The sequence below is a fragment of the Thalia democratica genome, chromosome 2, assembly GCF_965202585.1.
Source record: "Thalia democratica chromosome 2, ktThaDemo2.hap1.1, whole genome shotgun sequence".
Taxonomy (NCBI): Eukaryota; Metazoa; Chordata; class Thaliacea; order Salpida; family Salpidae; genus Thalia; species Thalia democratica.
In genome coordinates this window covers 74,945,044-74,963,352 of record NC_139166.1, presented here as the reverse complement: position 1 = coordinate 74,963,352, position 18,309 = coordinate 74,945,044, and the positions used below count along the sequence as shown (strand labels likewise).

General features: G+C 26.5%; 1 protein-coding gene and 8 non-coding genes across 9 annotated transcripts in view; 7 read left to right on the top strand and 2 right to left on the bottom strand.

The window, feature by feature from the left end:
- LOC145828944 (putative ankyrin repeat protein RBE_0150) overlaps positions 1-323 on the top strand; it is a 47,278-nt gene extending 46,955 nt beyond the window's left edge. Inside the window, exon 2 of the mRNA XM_082936688.1 lies at positions 35-323. Coding sequence (XP_082792814.1) covers positions 35-323 — 289 coding nt within the window. The remainder of the gene's footprint in view (positions 1-34) is intronic.
- Positions 324-2,697: 2,374 nt separating this feature from the next.
- Positions 2,698-2,770, top strand: Trnar-ucu (transfer RNA arginine (anticodon UCU)). Its single transcript has one exon. It is a non-coding gene; the product is annotated as a tRNA-Arg (tRNA).
- A 1,616-nt stretch (positions 2,771-4,386) lies between these two features.
- Positions 4,387-4,458, bottom strand: Trnap-ugg (transfer RNA proline (anticodon UGG)). The gene has a single exon. It is a non-coding gene; the product is annotated as a tRNA-Pro (tRNA).
- A 1,308-nt stretch (positions 4,459-5,766) lies between these two features.
- Positions 5,767-5,839, top strand: Trnaa-agc (transfer RNA alanine (anticodon AGC)). Its single transcript has one exon. It is a non-coding gene; the product is annotated as a tRNA-Ala (tRNA).
- Positions 5,840-8,330: 2,491 nt separating this feature from the next.
- On the bottom strand, positions 8,331-8,402 carry Trnap-agg (transfer RNA proline (anticodon AGG)). Its single transcript has one exon. It is a non-coding gene; the product is annotated as a tRNA-Pro (tRNA).
- Positions 8,403-9,975: 1,573 nt separating this feature from the next.
- On the top strand, positions 9,976-10,050 carry Trnav-aac (transfer RNA valine (anticodon AAC)). The gene has a single exon. It is a non-coding gene; the product is annotated as a tRNA-Val (tRNA).
- Positions 10,051-13,366: 3,316 nt separating this feature from the next.
- Positions 13,367-13,448, top strand: Trnas-gcu (transfer RNA serine (anticodon GCU)). Its single transcript has one exon. It is a non-coding gene; the product is annotated as a tRNA-Ser (tRNA).
- A 1,076-nt stretch (positions 13,449-14,524) lies between these two features.
- Positions 14,525-14,606, top strand: Trnal-aag (transfer RNA leucine (anticodon AAG)). Its single transcript has one exon. It is a non-coding gene; the product is annotated as a tRNA-Leu (tRNA).
- A 1,810-nt stretch (positions 14,607-16,416) lies between these two features.
- On the top strand, positions 16,417-16,488 carry Trnag-ucc (transfer RNA glycine (anticodon UCC)). The gene has a single exon. It is a non-coding gene; the product is annotated as a tRNA-Gly (tRNA).
- The last annotated feature ends 1,821 nt before the right edge of the window (positions 16,489-18,309 follow it).

Sequence of the window (18,309 nt, the reverse complement as noted above, 5' to 3'; positions counted from 1 at the left end):
CTACAAGAAAACAAAAACACTTTTCTCAAAACAGGGGAAACATTTCGTTCCTGGAGGAGTGCCTGTTGACCAAAATCCCCGTCAACCAGCCCGACTCGTCCGGCAACACCCCATTTCACTGGGCGTACAGGGGTGGCCACGTGGAGTGCGCGAGAGCGTTGCTTGGCAACCACCTCACCAACATCGACGCCAAGAACATGTTGGGGGAAACCCCACTTCACGGGGCCGCGTGGAAGGGCCACGACGAGATTGTCGAGATGCTGGTTGCCAGGGGGCGGATACTAACGCGCGTAGCAACGAGGGGAAAACCCCCGTTATGCTGACGAGTGACGCGGGTTGCAAGGCGTGGCTGACCAGGATGGAGAGGAGAAACACGTCTCGGTCCATGAACCAGGACGAAGACTACCTGGACGACTCGGATTAGAGAAAGTGAAATTGAATTGTTTCCTAATAATTAAAAATAAAGTTATATAAAATATTTCCTAAATTTTAAGAATGTTCTTGTTTCTGTTGTTGCTTTTTTTTATAATTTTTATTTAGAAAGTAATAATTTTTTTAATGATAGTGATCGTTTAGTTTTCATCATGCAAAATCTTTTTTTTGTTTTTCATAATCTAATCTCTCTTATCAAGTTTCAGTACTTTTTTTGACGTTCTTTTTAATATATATTAATTTTTATGTGTTTTAAAATACTTCCACTAGTTGAGTTTTAATTTAATCTCAAAGTATTTGTTAAAAATAATATTTAATTTTAACTAAAACAAGTTTTTTTGTAAATAACATTCAGGAACCTGATTTAAACTCCTTCCCTTGCAAAATAATAAAAGTTATTTTTATATAATTAAAATTAAACTTTGCACTTAACAACTAAATAAAAATTTAGGAAAGTTTCAATATGCTGTATAAATTTTATTAATACATTCCTAAAAGAATGTTCAAGTGTTGTGCTTAAAGTTAATTTTTGTTTGTTATATTTTACACATTTTATATTTTCTGTTCAATGTTGTTTTACCAAATATTTTTTATAATCTCCAGAATCTTCTGCATTCGTTTTTGTGTATTTTAGCTGTAAAATAAATAAAAATACTGGCTTTATAGCCGACTAAGTCATTTAATACTTATTTAGTTGTTTATTGGTAAATTGCTAGTAAGTAAGCTATGGAGTGTTGATAAAAAAAATTTCTTATTAAAATAAACATAAAAGCATGTTTTTATAACAAGTTTTAAGAAATCAATGGTTTGAATATTACAAAAATTTAAATATAAAGTTTTTTGTTAAAAACTATTTTAAACATAAACATTTAGCTAAGCAGATTTTCAATGTTTTATTTGTTTGTGGTTTTAAAGCGTAATACAAGGTTAAAAATGGAATGAATTATTTAATTTAGTTCTAGAAATTCTAGTGTAAAAGTGTTAAAAATTATATTCTGTCTCCATTTTTTTTTGTTTTACAAGAGTCTGTTTATGTCACATTTAGTCTTCTGAAGCTTATAGTGCTGCTAATGGAAAAATCAGTAGTTTATTAAATAATTTCGTAGCATACTGATAATTTAATTCCAACAAACTTAAGGGCGTTAAAATCAATAAAACCAAGCAAAACTTATGGATACTTGTTTTACAGATTAACATCTAACAAGTTTAAAAATATATTTTTTTTGATTTAAACAACAATTTAAAAAGTCTGAGTTTTAAATATACTAGTTCAACTACCTGTTTTTTAAGATACTAAAATAAACACTTTCAAACACATGTATTCAACAATAAAGCTTGAAAGTTAAAAATCAAACAGATACTTGTAAATAATAGTTAGATTTTTATTTGGAATCACTTCAATTAAGCTTATAAAACTATGCTCAATTTAAAAATTATAAAGCTTCAGATAAACGACTTACTAGTGATTTAATTTCATTTGAAAACTACAGTTTCACAGTGGTAACAATACCAGTAATTCATCAGTTACAACAAAATAAAATCATCAAATAAACAAAAAGTTAAAACAAGCTAAAGACTAAAATGGCATAGTGCATGAATTTTATCTTGTAGGAAACTTTAAAACAGTTATAGTTTATAAAACGTTGTAATCGCTTGTTTATATAAACACTTAGTTTTATGACTGAAAATGTTTATAGTAACAAAATAAGCTAAATTACATTTAGACTTGATTATAAAGTCTAGTCACCAAATGTTTAGTTTGGTTAGTTTTTTGAATAAAGCTCATATTAATTTCAATTTTTTTTATTTGATGAACTTTCCTTATAATTGTGTTTGCATAAGTTCAAAAACAAAAAACATCTCAAAAGAATTTTAGTGTATAAAAAATATTAATTAGTTTGCTAAAAATGTGTTATACAACTGTTAGAATAAAAGACCATCGAATCTAAGATGATAGATTTTATTAGGCTGAACTTGAAATCCACAGTTTTAATTGAGTCACTTTAATTAAATTTTAGTATAATATCAGTAAATTCTAATTTATACTGATTTGAGGTTAACACGTTGTTTTTTTATCAAAAGCATCTTAATTTATTACAAAAAGACATAGTAAAAATTTTCGTGCACACTTAGTATCTATATTCATGTACTAACTGTACTCAAACTTTACATATAAGTTTGTTGGTTTAAAAACAGCAAGTTAAACCTTACCCACCATACTAATATCATGAATATATAATACGTAAAAGTAGTTTAATAGCAGTCGTCTCCGTAGCGCAATGGATAGCTCGCTGGACTTCTAATCCAGAGGTTCCGGGTTCGAGTCCCGGCGGAGATGCGATTTTATTATAAATGCCACTGATGGTATAACAGGTGGTGTCTTATTAGATTTAAAAGATACTAATCTAATATAGAACTGAATATTAGCCTAACATATCTGAATTCATAAAATATTATTTATCATATCAGTTCTATATTAGATTAGTATCTTTTAAATCTAATTAGACACCACCTGTCATAAGTTAGTTAACTTTAATGAACGCTATCGTTCTACTTAGTACGCAATTTAGAGTTGTCAAATTCAGAGAAATTGAATAAACAGTATTCAGAGAAACAAGTTTGGTAAATTAGTCATTTAAGCTAGTTTTAAAGCTAGCACTAAGCTAAGGTATTTAAATAAAAATTAATTTGGAGTATTACCATCTAACTTAACAAAATTTTTTAAAGAAAAAACTTTAAGATTAACAAAATAAACATTAAATACAGCTAACTTGGTACCAAGTATCTGGTATCTTATTACTTCTTTGTTTGTTAAATATCAAGGTAACATTTAAATTGTTCTGGACAAGATGTTAAAAGGTATCCAAGTGGTGTGCGACTAGATAAGCGAAAGGTTTTTTCGTGCCCCAGGTCTTAGGACCAAACATTTTGAGCGATTTTACTTGTTGTTCAATAAACAATGTATATATATATATACTGGTTTAAAAAAAAATTATAAAATAAACAACAATACTTTGGTTAAGAACAGAAAAAGTATGAGCTATACAACAAATATAGTAAAGTTAATAAACTAATCATAATGTTTTCGAGAAAAGTAATAGCTACTAAAACAGGGGTCGGCAGCCTTATGTGACTCGCGGGCCAATTTTCTTAGAAAAATTTGCTCGCGGGCCGCACTATTTAGAAAAACCTTTGAGGGCCGCATATATCTTTAAAAATTCTGGCAATCAGTAGAAAAATATTATTTAAGATCAAAAATATAGCAAATTGAGTAATATTAGACCACTAATAAAGAGTATTTATTAAATTAAGAGCCTAAATGTAAGTTTTTATCACAAAAAACATGATTTTTATTGTTTTTAAAATGTATATTTTTTGGAGAAAAGGAGCTCGCGGGCCGCAGATTTTGACTTAAAGGGCCACATTTGGCCCGCAGGCCGCAGTTTGCCGACACCTGTACTTAAATTAAGTATGAGTAATATATAAAATAAAAATGATGATTTAAACAGCAGTTTAATTAATATAAATTTAGTTATGTTTTTTTAATTGTTATACATTTATATCCATAACTTATTTATTCACGGGTGTAAAAAGTTTATGCAAACTTTATCGTATTTTTCTAAATAATCTATAAAAAATTATAAGTAATAGCTATTTGAACGTAATTAAATATTTAGATTCTATTTAGTATTTTTTTAGCTTTTAGGACAATCCATAAACGTAGGTATCATAAAACTTTAATTGTATTTACAAAATTCTCGTTCAAGTCTAAACTTAAGTTATAAAAACTCAACTACAAAATCAAATATAAAACTAAGTTCATGCATATATACTAATATCTTTATTAATAGAAACGAAAATTGTAATAATACTACAATAAGATTTAACACTGTTAAATTATAACATATAGAGCGCATTAAAATTTATAACAGACAAAATTGAATTAAACAAAACGGGCTCGTCCGGGATTTGAACCCGGGACCTCTCGCACCCAAAGCGAGAATCATACCCCTAGACCAACGAGCCTCTTGTTAGCTGACAAAACAAGATGTATATAAATCTTTTTCTTTTGAAGCAACCGCATAGCATAATGTGCTTCGATTTCTACTTTAAGCTATTTTAGCATTAACAATTTTTTTACTTTATAACTTAAAGTTAGTTAGCTACTTTTGTTTAAAACTTAAAACTGTTTATTTCAAAACGCTTTATTAAAACATTCTACTTCTTGCAGCTTTTAGAGTTAAATAAGTAAAATGCCAACTAATAATCATCCGAGCTTAAATACAAATATATTGAATTTATAAATATATTGAAGCTTGTATTTATAATACATACAACTATTTTTCTTTCAAAAACTGTACAAGCTTGATATACAACTATTTTTTCTTCAAAAACTGTGCAAGCTTCATATACAACTATTTTTCTTTCAAAAACTATACAAGTTTCATACACAACTGTTTTTCCTCCAAAAACTGTACAAGTTTCATATATAACTATAATTCCTTCAAAAACTGTACAAGCTTCATTTACAATTGTTTATCCTTGAAAAACTCTACATGCAGAGTATACGACTATTTTTCCTTAAGAACTGTACGAGCTTTATATACTAATGTTCTTTCTTTAAAAGTTGTTTAAGCAGAATATATAAATATTTTACCTTCAAAAAATATACTAGCTGGTTATACAACTATTTTATTAAAAAAAATGGAACGCTTAATAATATTTTTTTTTCAAAACAGTTTAAGTAGAATAAGAAACTAATACTCCTTCAGAAGCTATAAAAACTGTAAACTATATACAAAACTATTTAACTTTTGAAAATTGTAGAAACTGTTTATCTTTGAAATTTTTTAATTTTAATAAACAACAATTTTACCTCTCAAAACTGGACAAATCCCATACAAAACTGTTTTACCTTTAAAAAAATTATAAACTGAAGTTTTCTATTTCGCCTTCAAAAACTTTCATACTAATATTTTCTTTTAAGCAGTACAAGCACAATGTATAGAGATATATTACCTTCAAAAACGGCAAACTTAACTATTTTATTTTCACTAAATGTAAAAGCTGCATATATACGTACTTTACCTTAAAAACCTGTATAATAATTTATCGTATTATTAAACTGTTTATTAAGAACTAATAATACAAATTAAGCTAGCACATATTTCATACACATTACTATCATAAGCAAGTATAAAATCGATGAAATTAACTAGCATTAAAAGCTTAGTACGAAACGAATGCACTTACCAGGCAACGAGCAGATAAGATAAAAGCACTTGACGAAAAATGTGAACATTTATAAACGCTACGGGAGCCTTACTACCAGATGGGGGTGTAGCTCAGATGGTAGAGCGCTCGCTTAGCATGTGAGAGGTACCGGGATCGATGCCCGGCACCTCCACATTTCTTTTGCTGCTCTGTTACAAAATATCCAATTTAAAATTTTATAACGTTTACAAACTACTTTTAAATAAGTATTAGCACAAAATTTTTATGATTTTCTACTAATGTAATAAGAATAAACTAATCTGCATTTCATAAAGTGGTATATACTTTAAATGCATGATGAAAATAGTATACTAAACATGTAATAAATGGTATTTTGACTAGATAACAATTTCTATATACAGCAAAAATATGTTATATATAAAATTTTATGGTATATATATGACAATTAAGCAAATTCTTTAAAAGCAAAACATTTTTTTTTCTAATTTCAAGGAAAGTTTTCAAGAAGTGATGTAGTTTACACACGTATAAGTATAGTTAAGTATATAAGTTGTTAACATTAATAGTTACAGTTTGAATACACAATTATGTCAACTTATTTGCTAAAATCACTTGTAACTAAAAAAAGTCAAATGGAGCATTTTAAAAAGTTTTGTTCTCATTTCAAATGTTAATAAATATAGAAAAATGTCCTTTAGGTTTTGCTCAAATTTGAAGACTGTACTGTTGTATTACTTTAGTTACAGAATATATTTTTAATTAAGGTGATGTATAACAGCTTTTACAGTTATTAACTTTGTTTTTCAAGATTTTTGTAGCAAATTTTAAAAATGTCGTTAAATAAAGATTTTCACAAGTAAACGCAAAATCACATTTAGTTTTCAAATATCTTAATTATTTGTAACGCTGTGAAGCGATACTTTTACTTCATATAAATTCAAGTAGAATAAAGCAAGCTTTCTTAAATTGTTTTGACTTGTAGTTGATAAATTTATTAATGCCAAGGTTAGTCTAATTAAAGTCTAGGGGTATGATTTCCGTTTAAGGTACGTAAGGTCCCGAGTTTACATCTCGGACAGAGACACATTTTTGTTAATACTAACTATATTGGTTAGTAAGCCAATCTACTACATATTTTTACTACTGAATATTATCTACATGCTTTAGAGACAACGTTTTGTTCTTTTAAACTTAAGTCTTTCTTATTTTATCTATTTATACTTTTAAGAACTATTTTTTGTAAAGTTTTTTTACTAACAACTTATAATAATATACTTTTTAAATGACCTGGTTTTCAGATAATTTTAAACAACAGTGCACTTAAGTTCTATTATTTTCTGTGAACATTATATATCTGTTTAATTTCTTAATAATATTTTTTTTAAATAGTTTTCGAAGTTTTAATAAAAGTTAAACACTTTCGATAAGCTTTTAGCAATTTATGTTTATAGCATTATTTGGATAGAATAAAACCCTAATGTAAAACATAACAATTTGGACGAATTCATTTTTAAGTTCTAAACAAATTACGAAATTCATGAATTTCAAAACAAAGAAAAATATAGATTTTTAAATTTAAATAAAAATTTATACAACTAGTATAGCTAAAAATAAAGAAAATGGGAATTTAAAGTTGATTGTATACTGTTTTATGCGTATAAACAAATATAATATCATGTTAAATTTAGACTTCAATAGTTTTCATCTTATACCTATACGTCAATAAAAATAAAGTAAAATTTATTAAGAAATTTCAATTTCGGAAGTGATTACAACGTTTAATAAGATATAAAAATAAAAGTTGTAAGCAAAAAACATGAACGTTTTGATTACTTAAGTTTATGTTTTATATATTTAGCAATATTAATAATCATATAACAAGCTGATGTAGTAATATTTAAAACTAAAACTAGTAGTTGTTTTGAAAGTTATGCAATAAAAGGTTTTTATTTTAGTAATATTTTAGTTTTAGTTTCAACAGCGCATAGCAGGTAACTTAATGATACGCTACTAAATTAGCTCTTAACATAGAAGTAAACAAAAGACAATGCTTTGTGGTTTAAACGAGCGAAATATAGGTTTTAGTATAACAATGAAATTAAAAAACTAAAGTCTTTTGGTAAAAACAAACTAGTGTAAAGTTGACAGTGTAGTACTAGTTTGATATATTAAATTTGTAATAATTAAAAAATAAAATTCTAAAAATAGTTTTATGACTAAGTGTTTTTTGTATAAAAAGTAATATTATTTATTTTCTAATTAAGGTGATTATAATAGTTAAATGCCATGTAAAATGTTATAGTTTACTTTTTAAATGATGAGAAATAGAAAAGCAATTAAAACAAAGATTAGATAAAGTTTCTATGTTATTTTAAACACTAATAGTTTTAGAAGTTAGCAACAACGCTACTTTATACTTGTTTAAAAACTTGGTTATGGTAAAATAAGTTTACCATTAATTAATGTAAGAATATTAGTCATTTTTAAAATACTATATAGCTTAGCAATTTCAACCATTACATAAACTTTGAGTTTTAGTTTAGATAGATAATGTTAAATCATAAAAGTATTGTATAGTTTTGTATTTCCAATTCTATTTTGAATATTTTTTTAAAGAATGATTAATGTTGCATTACAGAATTAATTAGACAAATCAAAAAGAAGGGCCCGTCCGGGATTTGAACCCGGGACCTCCCGCACCCTAAGCGGAAATCATACCCCTAGACCAACGGGCCACTGATAACTAACAACGAAAGCTAATTATATATTTTAACAACATTGTATGTGATGCATGCGTAGCTCCTTTTTCTTAGTAGCAATGCCTTTTCTTATAAATTGCGTTATAGCAATTGATAATACAAGATTAAAAGTTTTATAAGCTTTTTGAATTTGTTATGAAATATTGCATACACTTTTGTAGACTAAACTAGCTAGAGTAATAGTATTATGTTTAAGCATGTTTGATGATATACAATTTTTTGTTAAGTTTTTATTAATTACAACCAAATAATTTTACATTTTTACAAAACTTTTATCATAGAAAATTGTTTACTTTTGATAACTTTCTCATTAAGTTAAATAAAATTTTGTAGCTATGTATGGTATAAGATTTTATATGATTATAAAGAAATAATTAATAGTTTTACATAATAATTTTATTCTAACTTTGACAAACACTGAAACTTGTCTATTAAACGTTGATTGGTTTTAACCCTTTTTACAAGTTAAACATGAATATTTTTTAACGAAGTTATTTGTTTTTAGTTTCATAGCATGTATAGTTTAGAGTAAGTAAAAAGTTTAAAAATTCGTTTAAGTAGTAAGTTTTTATAGATATGAAAGATACTATTTAAATACGTATATATACGCTTGTATCATTTGTTATAATTTTCTATGTGTTTTCAGTTTAGAAAACTTACATTTTTATTTTTCTATCTTTCTATCGTTCAATTTGACTATATATCTATACTTTTAACTATGATTTGGTGTTACATATTATGTATTACACATATTATATACACTTTTTATTAGTTTAAGTTTGGAAATTATTTTCAAAATTTGTTCAAAATAGTTAGTGAATGCTAATAAAAAATTTTAATTTGTAGTTAAACTGAATTTAATGGGTGTAATAAATAGTTAATTCTATTATTTAAGTTATTTTTCTAAATATTGTTTATAAAGTATTTAAAGTTTTTAATACTTAAAGCTAGTCAAAGACTTCTAAAATCGAAAATATCTTAAATCCGAGATTTTTATTCAAAATATGTTGATGTCATGAATTTAACTAATCCGTCAAAAAATTATTTGAATGTAGTGTTCAATAAGTTCGTTTTACTTTTTCTTGTATGCATTGAAAATTAATTCGTAAATGTTAATTATATATTACAAAAGCTCTGTAATTTACATAAAAGTTTTATTCGCATATTCATTTTATAAATTTAATACAATATTCGTCCTAATCTAAAAATAAACATTAAGCTTTTATAACAAAATTTTTCAAAATAAATATAAAGTTTAAAGATATTTTAAAAATTTTGCTCATTATGCCTAAAATAGTACAATATAAGTAATCAAATCATATTGCTTACAAAACTAGTTATACTATCTCAAAGAAAGATACAATTTAATTTTGAGCGCATTATATAAATAATCTTCTATATAACTTAAAAATTTAATTTTTTAAACGTGTTCAAAGTTTATAGTTTAATATTATCTCGTATACATACCATGTGTGATAGCAATGCAAATTTAGTCAATTAACCGAGCAACTTGATAGGAATATAAACGGGCTATATAATTTAAAATCAAGTTTTTCCGTAGTGTAGCGGTTATCACGTTCGCCTAACACGCGAAAGGTCCCCGGTTCGAGCCCGGGCGGAAACAGTTTTTGTTTTTGAACTTTTGTATAAAAATTGACATTTAATAAATTTAACTTTTTTCATAATTTACTGGTGTGCTGAAACAAAATGTTTATTGCTGCTTAAGACAAAATTGTATTGATTTTTTTAAATGCATATCAACTTGCTATGTTGTGTAATATTTGATAAATGTGTTTAAGAACTATAATATTCTAGGAATATAACAGTATTGAGGACACTGAAACAGCTGTAAAAGTTATTTGATTTTATTTGAATAAATACATATGTTTATATGGACTTAGTAAAACAATTTCTTAACATTTTCTTTATAAAACCATATCTTAAATACTTTTTGTGATATAGGTACAATTTTTTATAATGCCACTTTTACCATAATAAAATATTTAAAAAATTTAATAAACAAACTTTATTATTTTTTAAATTAAGTAGTTTTAAAATAACTTTTTATTAGGAGAGTATATTAAAAATTTTACAATAAATTAGACAAAGCTAAAACAGATATTTTGAAAGTTGTAGTTATTAAACTTCAAACCTGAATCTTATAGTTTTATAAACATCCAGTTATACGTTCATGTAACAAGAAAAGTTTAATAAAGTTTTCATTTAATTTGATCAATCAAAATTTTGGTAAGTAGAATGCAGTTGTAACAAATGTACTTTATATAACCAGGGTTTCGGTTTTAACTGTGAGCCTGGCTAGCTCAGTCGGTAGAGCAGTGGTTCCCAACCTTTTTGATGCCCCGCACCCCTAAAGTCTCTTAATTTGATCTTGCACCCCTAACACTATATGCTATTATTATTTATTGATAATTTGATTATAAAATTATTGCTTTTATTACTTAATAATTTGTATTTTAATTTTTATGATAGTGTACTATATTAACAAAAACAAAATACTTGGAAATTTAGAAATATAATAAACTATATTCGAACAAGTTTTATCTATTTTTTAATTTATACAAAAACAATGCTTCAGCCTATGTCTTTTTCATTTAGTTTTTTAAGATTTAAAAAGATATTAGAAGTGAGGAAAAAGCACTAGAAATTAATAAATATTAGGCTTAAAATTAAAAATAAACTTTTTATACATTTTGTTATGAATATGTGTACTTAAAAAATAAAAATCATCTGTTTTAAGTTAAGCTTATGTGATGTTTTATTTTCAAAACTATTGGCAGCTAGGAGGTTTCAAAATAATAAGGGTTTTAGTTAAGATTTTTTAAAGTTAAAAGATTTAAAAGTCTTAAATTGAAAAAGATATGTATAAAAGCAAATACAAAAATAAAGTTTGTATGCTTACAACAGTGGCGTAGCATCGTATTTTGGTCAAAAACATTCCCTAAATTGATACTTTTGTAATTAGCTATAAAAAGATCTTTTTATAAGTAATATAATTGAAATTAATTCATTAAGTAAAATAAGTTCGAAGTAACTGTTTTAAAAAATACTTAGAATTATTAGAAGTTACTTAAATAGAAGATTACATTATAAATATAATAGATTTAACAGAACCTTTTCTTAACAGCTAATAAAAAACCTGCTTAAGATACTAATTTTTATTTAAGTATTTCAACAAAATAGATGCTAGCTCATAAACTGTTTTAAACAACTAATGGCCACTTAAGAAAATAAAATATTTAAAGAATAGATGATTAAAATTCACAGGTGTAAAACTCTGAGAAAGCTTTAATGAAATGTTAATTCTAAACTAACAGCTATTATATGAAATTAATAAAATGAATTTACTTCTAGAAAAGCGCTCTTGCTCTATGATGTACAACTAAAATTAATTTATTCAGAAAATTAGCGCCAACTTCTTTTTATAACAAAATGTACTTTTTAACTTTGTAAACTTTATTAGAGAGTGAAAATCTCCTTATTTATCATACAAAAATGAAAAGCCATCTCGCACCCCCTGGAATGCTGACTCGCACCCCCAAGGGGTGCGAGCACCCCTGGTTGGGAACCCCTGCGGTAGAGCGTTGGACTTTTAATCCAACGGTCAGGGGTTCAAGTCCCCTGTCAGGCTCCTTTTAAATGATTAATTTTTGAATTGTATTGTATTGTAATTGTATTGTATTGTATATTTTTCGTTCAAGTTGAGTTTTATTGTCTATATCATATATTGTTCTTTATTAAAAATATAAAACCTATTTTTTTAAACTTAAGCAAGTTTATGAAGGGTAAAAGTAGTTTTGACCAAAATAAGATACAAACAATAAATTATTTAAAACTATGTAAATACATTTTTGTTGTTGTGTATAATAAAAAATATCAATAAAAGAAATGTGAAAACTGCTTAAAACATATTTGTGTATTTTAACTAAAAAATACACGTTTGATTAAAAGTTAACTGCTTTTGTGGTTTTACCTTAAACGGTTTAAAAATAACTTGTAAAACCTAATAGCTCAATTAGCTTAAAAATGTTAAACTATAATCTTGTAAAAATTAACTTAAAGTATACTTAAACTTTTCAGCGAATCAAATCAAGTTTTGTTTACATGTAAAGATAAAATCTATATTATATAATATTTACAATTTTAACTAATAATATTTTCAATGGCTTAAATATTTTTCTCGAATTTAAGAACTTCTTAATTTGATGAAAACATCAAAGGAGAGAAAGTTTTTATGATTAAAATACAAAAAACTCAAATTTTTAATTAGATAATACAATAAAATCTATTTGCTTTTTATGTCGCCTAAATTATTTAATCGTTGGTTTAAATCTAAATAAGCTGCTTTATTACAATACTGATAGTTTTTTTTTGAATAACTGTATCATTTATCTTATTACTTTAACAAAAAGTCAGATACTTTTTGTTACGTGTAAACACAAAAACTCAATCATTTAATACTAACAAATTAAATTGCTTCACAAAAGTACAACTAAGCAAAAAAGTTATAGACAGTTTATATACAACCAAAATTTAATATAATAAACTTTTCATTTAGTTTTACGAGTACCTCTTTTTTATGACGTAGTAATTATTTTTAAACTAAACTTGATAAATTGTGAAAATTAGAGGGAATATATTTAACTTACTAACGGAATTGTACTATAGTCACTAACTGGTTTTATTTAGCACAAATGCTAAGTTAGACTAGCTATATGTTTAGCAGCTTAAACAACTAAATATAGTGGTGATTTTATATTTTCGGAACACACAAAACTGATATAAAGTTTTTTAAACCATGAAAAAAAAGCCTAGTCAAAAAGTATAAACTTTATTGAAGCAATCATTTCTTTGTTAGATACAAATAGAGATAATTGTAACTTAACAGTTATAAATAAGCTTAATTTGGAAGTTGTTCGTCAGACGGGGTGGCCGAGTGGTTAAGGCGATGGACTGCTAATCCATTGTGCTCTGCACGCGTGGGTTCGAATCCCATCTCCGTCGTTCTTTTTGTTAACTCCGTTTGATATGTGTTAATTTAGCGGTTGCTATACAGATTTAATGGTTGCGTTACAATTAAAGTTCCTACAATTTAAACATTTGAAAAAAAACATTTAAGAGACCATATCTATAAAAAGAAAATATTATTGAAAAAACAAGTGGCATGCTAAATCGTGGGGAAGGTTTTCTATTTGGTAGCTTTGCTACATCCAGACCAGAAAGGGGTTTATAGTTAGGGTCCATGTTAGGTAAAATTGAGACTAAGATTATTTAATTTAATAAATAGATCCAATGCAAGATATAAAATTTATTAAGCTTTAAATTCAATAAACAAATACAAATCTACAAAATTGACAAATTAGTAAATTAAAAAAAAAACAGTTTAGCAAGATTTAACAAGATTGTATAAGTTAGCAAATAAGTAAAATATAAAAACATAGCAATGTAATAGTATAAGTCCCTAATGAAATTGTACAAATAGACAGTTAAAAATGTTATTTTATTTTGAACTGGTAGCTAACTGCTGAATTGAATTTCAACTGTTCAAAATCAAATATAAAGTTTTTGTCCAAACAAATAAAAATGCAAAATCTGAATCAAAAAAAAAAAAAATTTATTCCAAAAATTTAACAATTCCAAATAAGCTGTAAGTGTAATGATACCAACACTCAAATCCAAATAAAAAACTGTGACCCAACAACACAGAAAGTGGCTGCAAGCCAGTAATAAAAAATGTGTGAACGTGTTATTATTGCATCAACAATCAACTTTTTTGCATAATAATAAGTGATTTGCCAATTAGCAATGTGGTGATTATGATTGGCTGTAAAGCTTCATTTCGATGTTCACTTAAAAGTAAAACTTATTATCAGGGATGCGTTACAAATGCATTACAACCGACTCAGAAAATATGCAAATTATTTGCATGATTTTCAAGCAATTCAAAAAAGTAGTGGAAATCTGCAACCACCCAATGTTTTTAGTCATCTAGTTTGCTTAAGACAAACATATTTTCTTTGTGACGTAATTATACGTTAGATTTGTTGTTTGTATTCTGAAATTTATTATCTCAGTCGTGTGGTAGAGTGGCCGAGTGGTCTAAGGCGCTGGATTAAGGCTCCAGTCATTTCGATGGCGCGGGTTCGAATCCCGTCTATGCCACTTTTAAAAATCAGAACTCATTTTTACTAAAATGTTGATTAAGTATGAGTTATAAGATCAATTAACGTTAACTTAATCAAATTATTTAATAAATTTTATTAGTCAAATTTGATTTTGAATTGAAATCAACAATGTATGTTATGTACATTTACAAAAAGTAATAAATTGAAAAAATATGGTTTGTGCAGATTTGAATTATAGATATAATTCAATTTATATACTGTGTTATGTTATATATTGGTATGGGCGTTAAATTTCACATTAAACAATTAAAACTTGTTATACTAAAATGCGATTCTGAGTACTTAGAAATAATTATTGTGACATTAGTCCTTATTACATTTAACTTCAAGCTAGTTTGTTCAAAAAACAACTTTCTTATTGTTCAATTAAGCATAAGACATAAGCATCTATGATTTCTATTTCAAATTGTTTTAACAATTGTAGTTACACATTTTTTAAACTTTATAATAACAACAATAATTATGAATACGTTAAAAAGTTGATTGATAAAAATCAGCTGTATAATATTTTTCGTGGTTTATTATAGAAAAATTATACCTAAGTCTCCGAAGTAAAACTTTAACCGTAAACTATTTCTATTATCTTTATGTTTCGGTAAGCGCAATAAGAATCGGTTTTATTTTACTATAAATTTACTTAAACTCACTCTAAAAAAAGTTTAAATAGATTTTAACGTTATTTAATAACTCACTTTCATTTAGTTACAAATACTGATTTTTTTTAGTTTTTAATATTATACTTTCAAAAGCAAAAACAAGCTGTGTTATTCTGTCCATAAATACGAACTCAAAACATTTTAAAAAATTTTTAAAGCCTTTTCAAGTTTTTAGTCATGTAGAATTTTAAAAAGTGCCAGCTTTAATAAAAAAAAACACTCACTTTGTGTATAAATTTACTTTTTTGAATAATCTTGAACTAAAAGTTAAAGTTTTAAATTTTTAACAATAATCATTGGCTTAACTTTTAAAGTTTTACACTAACTAATTAAAAGAAAATGTAACAAAACAGAAATATTCAATTAATTGAAAGACTTTTTAAATTTAAATTATGTTAAAGTTGATTAGTTAGTATAACTTTTAATCAACTGATTAGTAAGTTATAAAAAATATAACTTCAAATATGTTTAACTTTGAACCAATAAACGTTTTTTGGTTTAACTTCTAGTACAAGCTTTATTTAACTTTAGTTATCTAGTTTTTTATACTTTCAATATAGTTTTGTCGTAATATAGTTTTCACTAAGACTCACGACTTTAATCAGTGATTAAACTTTAAGAAATAACTATAACTAGCTGGGCAGAATTTTTTTTCATGTATATTAGTTCGTTTTTACAGTTTGAATAATTGTTTAGAAGTACTTAGGTTCATTTTCTTAGTCATCATTTAATCAAACAAAGTAAAAGATAAAGCTATCAATTTAATATAATCATAAACTTAACATTTTTTAATCAAACGTGAGAACATATATCAATAAACATAAAAGCAATTACGAAGTAAAGTGCACGATTTGAAATGAACAGCTTTTGCAAATAAGCATCAAGTTTACCGCCATAAGCGCTTAACCACGTGAGAATTTACTGCTTAAGTGAGCAGATAAACCTAATACAATACAGCTAGCGAGCAAAAACGCGTTAAAAATTTGCAGCGCAATATTATAGCACATTCTGTCGAGCTAAAGGCAAAACGTTCAACGCTTGAATGCACATATGGTAGCATTCAATTGAGCTACATAGCTAGCTACAATAACATTTGAGTTTATAACCAGTAAATACCAGAACCTATCATAAGCGTCGATGGTGTAACGGTTAGCATTGGTGCCTTCCAAGCACTAGTTCCGGGTTCGACTCCCGGTCGACGCATTTTATGGTTTTTGATAGAGTTTTTTTGTTGAGTTATAAAGAGCTTCTTTTGTAATTGTCATTCTAACATATTTTTCTAAACTTTTATAAGCATTAATGTCATATTGTACGTTTAATTTTTGTAAATATTTAGAGCTAATACAAGCTTCAAACTGTGTTAACAGCTTAAAATTTTATTTACACTTTGTAGTGAATCTTTCGATAAATCTCTACGACCTTAAACCTCATTGACCTTATTGCATTAGGTCAATTGTTTTTAAAAAATTGTCGAAAAACTGTATTCAGAATAAAAGGAAGTGCATAAAAAACCTTGGTGGTATTGACCAAAACTAAAAAAAAATACAAATAATTTTTGCCAAAAACTTCCTCCCCACAATAAGGTGAGATTGCCCCTACAATTAATTGTAGTATGTAGCCCCAATTAAATTCGCTCCCCCTCGTGTTTGAACCCACAACTTTTCAGCTACAAATAATCCAACTCCGTGTCCGACGTCCCAACGCCTCGACCCACACGGGGTATATCGAAATCGGTAAATGTATCGAATTTATATTGAAAATTTGGTACAAATAGGGAAAAGAACAATAGAAATTGAATTTATGAAAATAATAGCTTAAGTGGTTAAAGTGGACTTAAAATGGGGGCTGTATGAAAAATATAATTTTTTTTGGAAAATTACAGCTTAAAGTGGTAGAGTACAACAAAAACTACTTATGATATTTGGAGTGCTTAAGTGGTTGCATAAATATGGTGGTAATTATGTTGGCCTCACTATAACAAACTATAAACATACAAAATTTACACACTAGTAGTTTTTATAATACAGATCCTAACGAAACAACGTCGCTGAAATGTTTAATAAATAATAACCATTCGCACACAACTGTTATTTTCGACTTACATATTTTTAACTTTGTTAAACTTAATTAAGTATATAAGTAAAATAAGTTTATTCAAGTATATAGTATTCAGAGTTGTTTTCTCATTGTTTATACTGTTTATTATTACTTCCTACACATTAAATTGCCCTGTAAAAGACGTTAAAAGGTATCCGTAGTGTGGGACTCGATGACCAAAAGGTTCTTCGTGCACCAGATCCTAGGACCAAGTATATCATTTTGTCGTTTAATAAAGTATAATAAAAATACTTTGTTAAAAGTGGGAGTGAGAAGTTTAGTTATATTGTTGAAGCTATAGATTTAGTACGTATTAGAAAAGAGTTTTATAAAAATGTTTGGTTAACTTGTTATGTTGATCTACACTTTTCGCTGAACATAGTTTTAAAGTTTTACAAAGTTTGGAATGAAGTGTAAAAAATCTACATTAATTAAACTTTTGTTGGCCCGTAAATTAAAAAAAAAAAACTGTTATCTTTTACAGTCTAAAATTTTAATACGCCAAGACTATGCTAAATACTTGGATACAAACTTACTAAACTTAACTATTAACATTTGATAGGGTTATAATATATGTAACGAAATTATGTTATCTTTGAGTTGTATTTAGAAATTCATGGTGTATTTAGATAGCTTTGTTTCAGTCTTTATGCAAAACTAATGCGAGCGCAATTATAAAATATAACTTCTCAGTTTCAACAGAATTTTTAAATTTTATAGACAAAGTTATGACTTGAGTAGTTAAAAATCGCAATAAATACTTTAAAGACAGAATAAAAATTTAGAAGCATTTTTTTGGTACAACTTACAAACAAGTGTACATTTATTGTCTACCGACAAACAACACATACTTAAGTTAAAACGATTTAAGCATTACATTCAGTGGCGTTGCGTGGGATGGAGCGTTAATTAAAAAACTTGTTACTT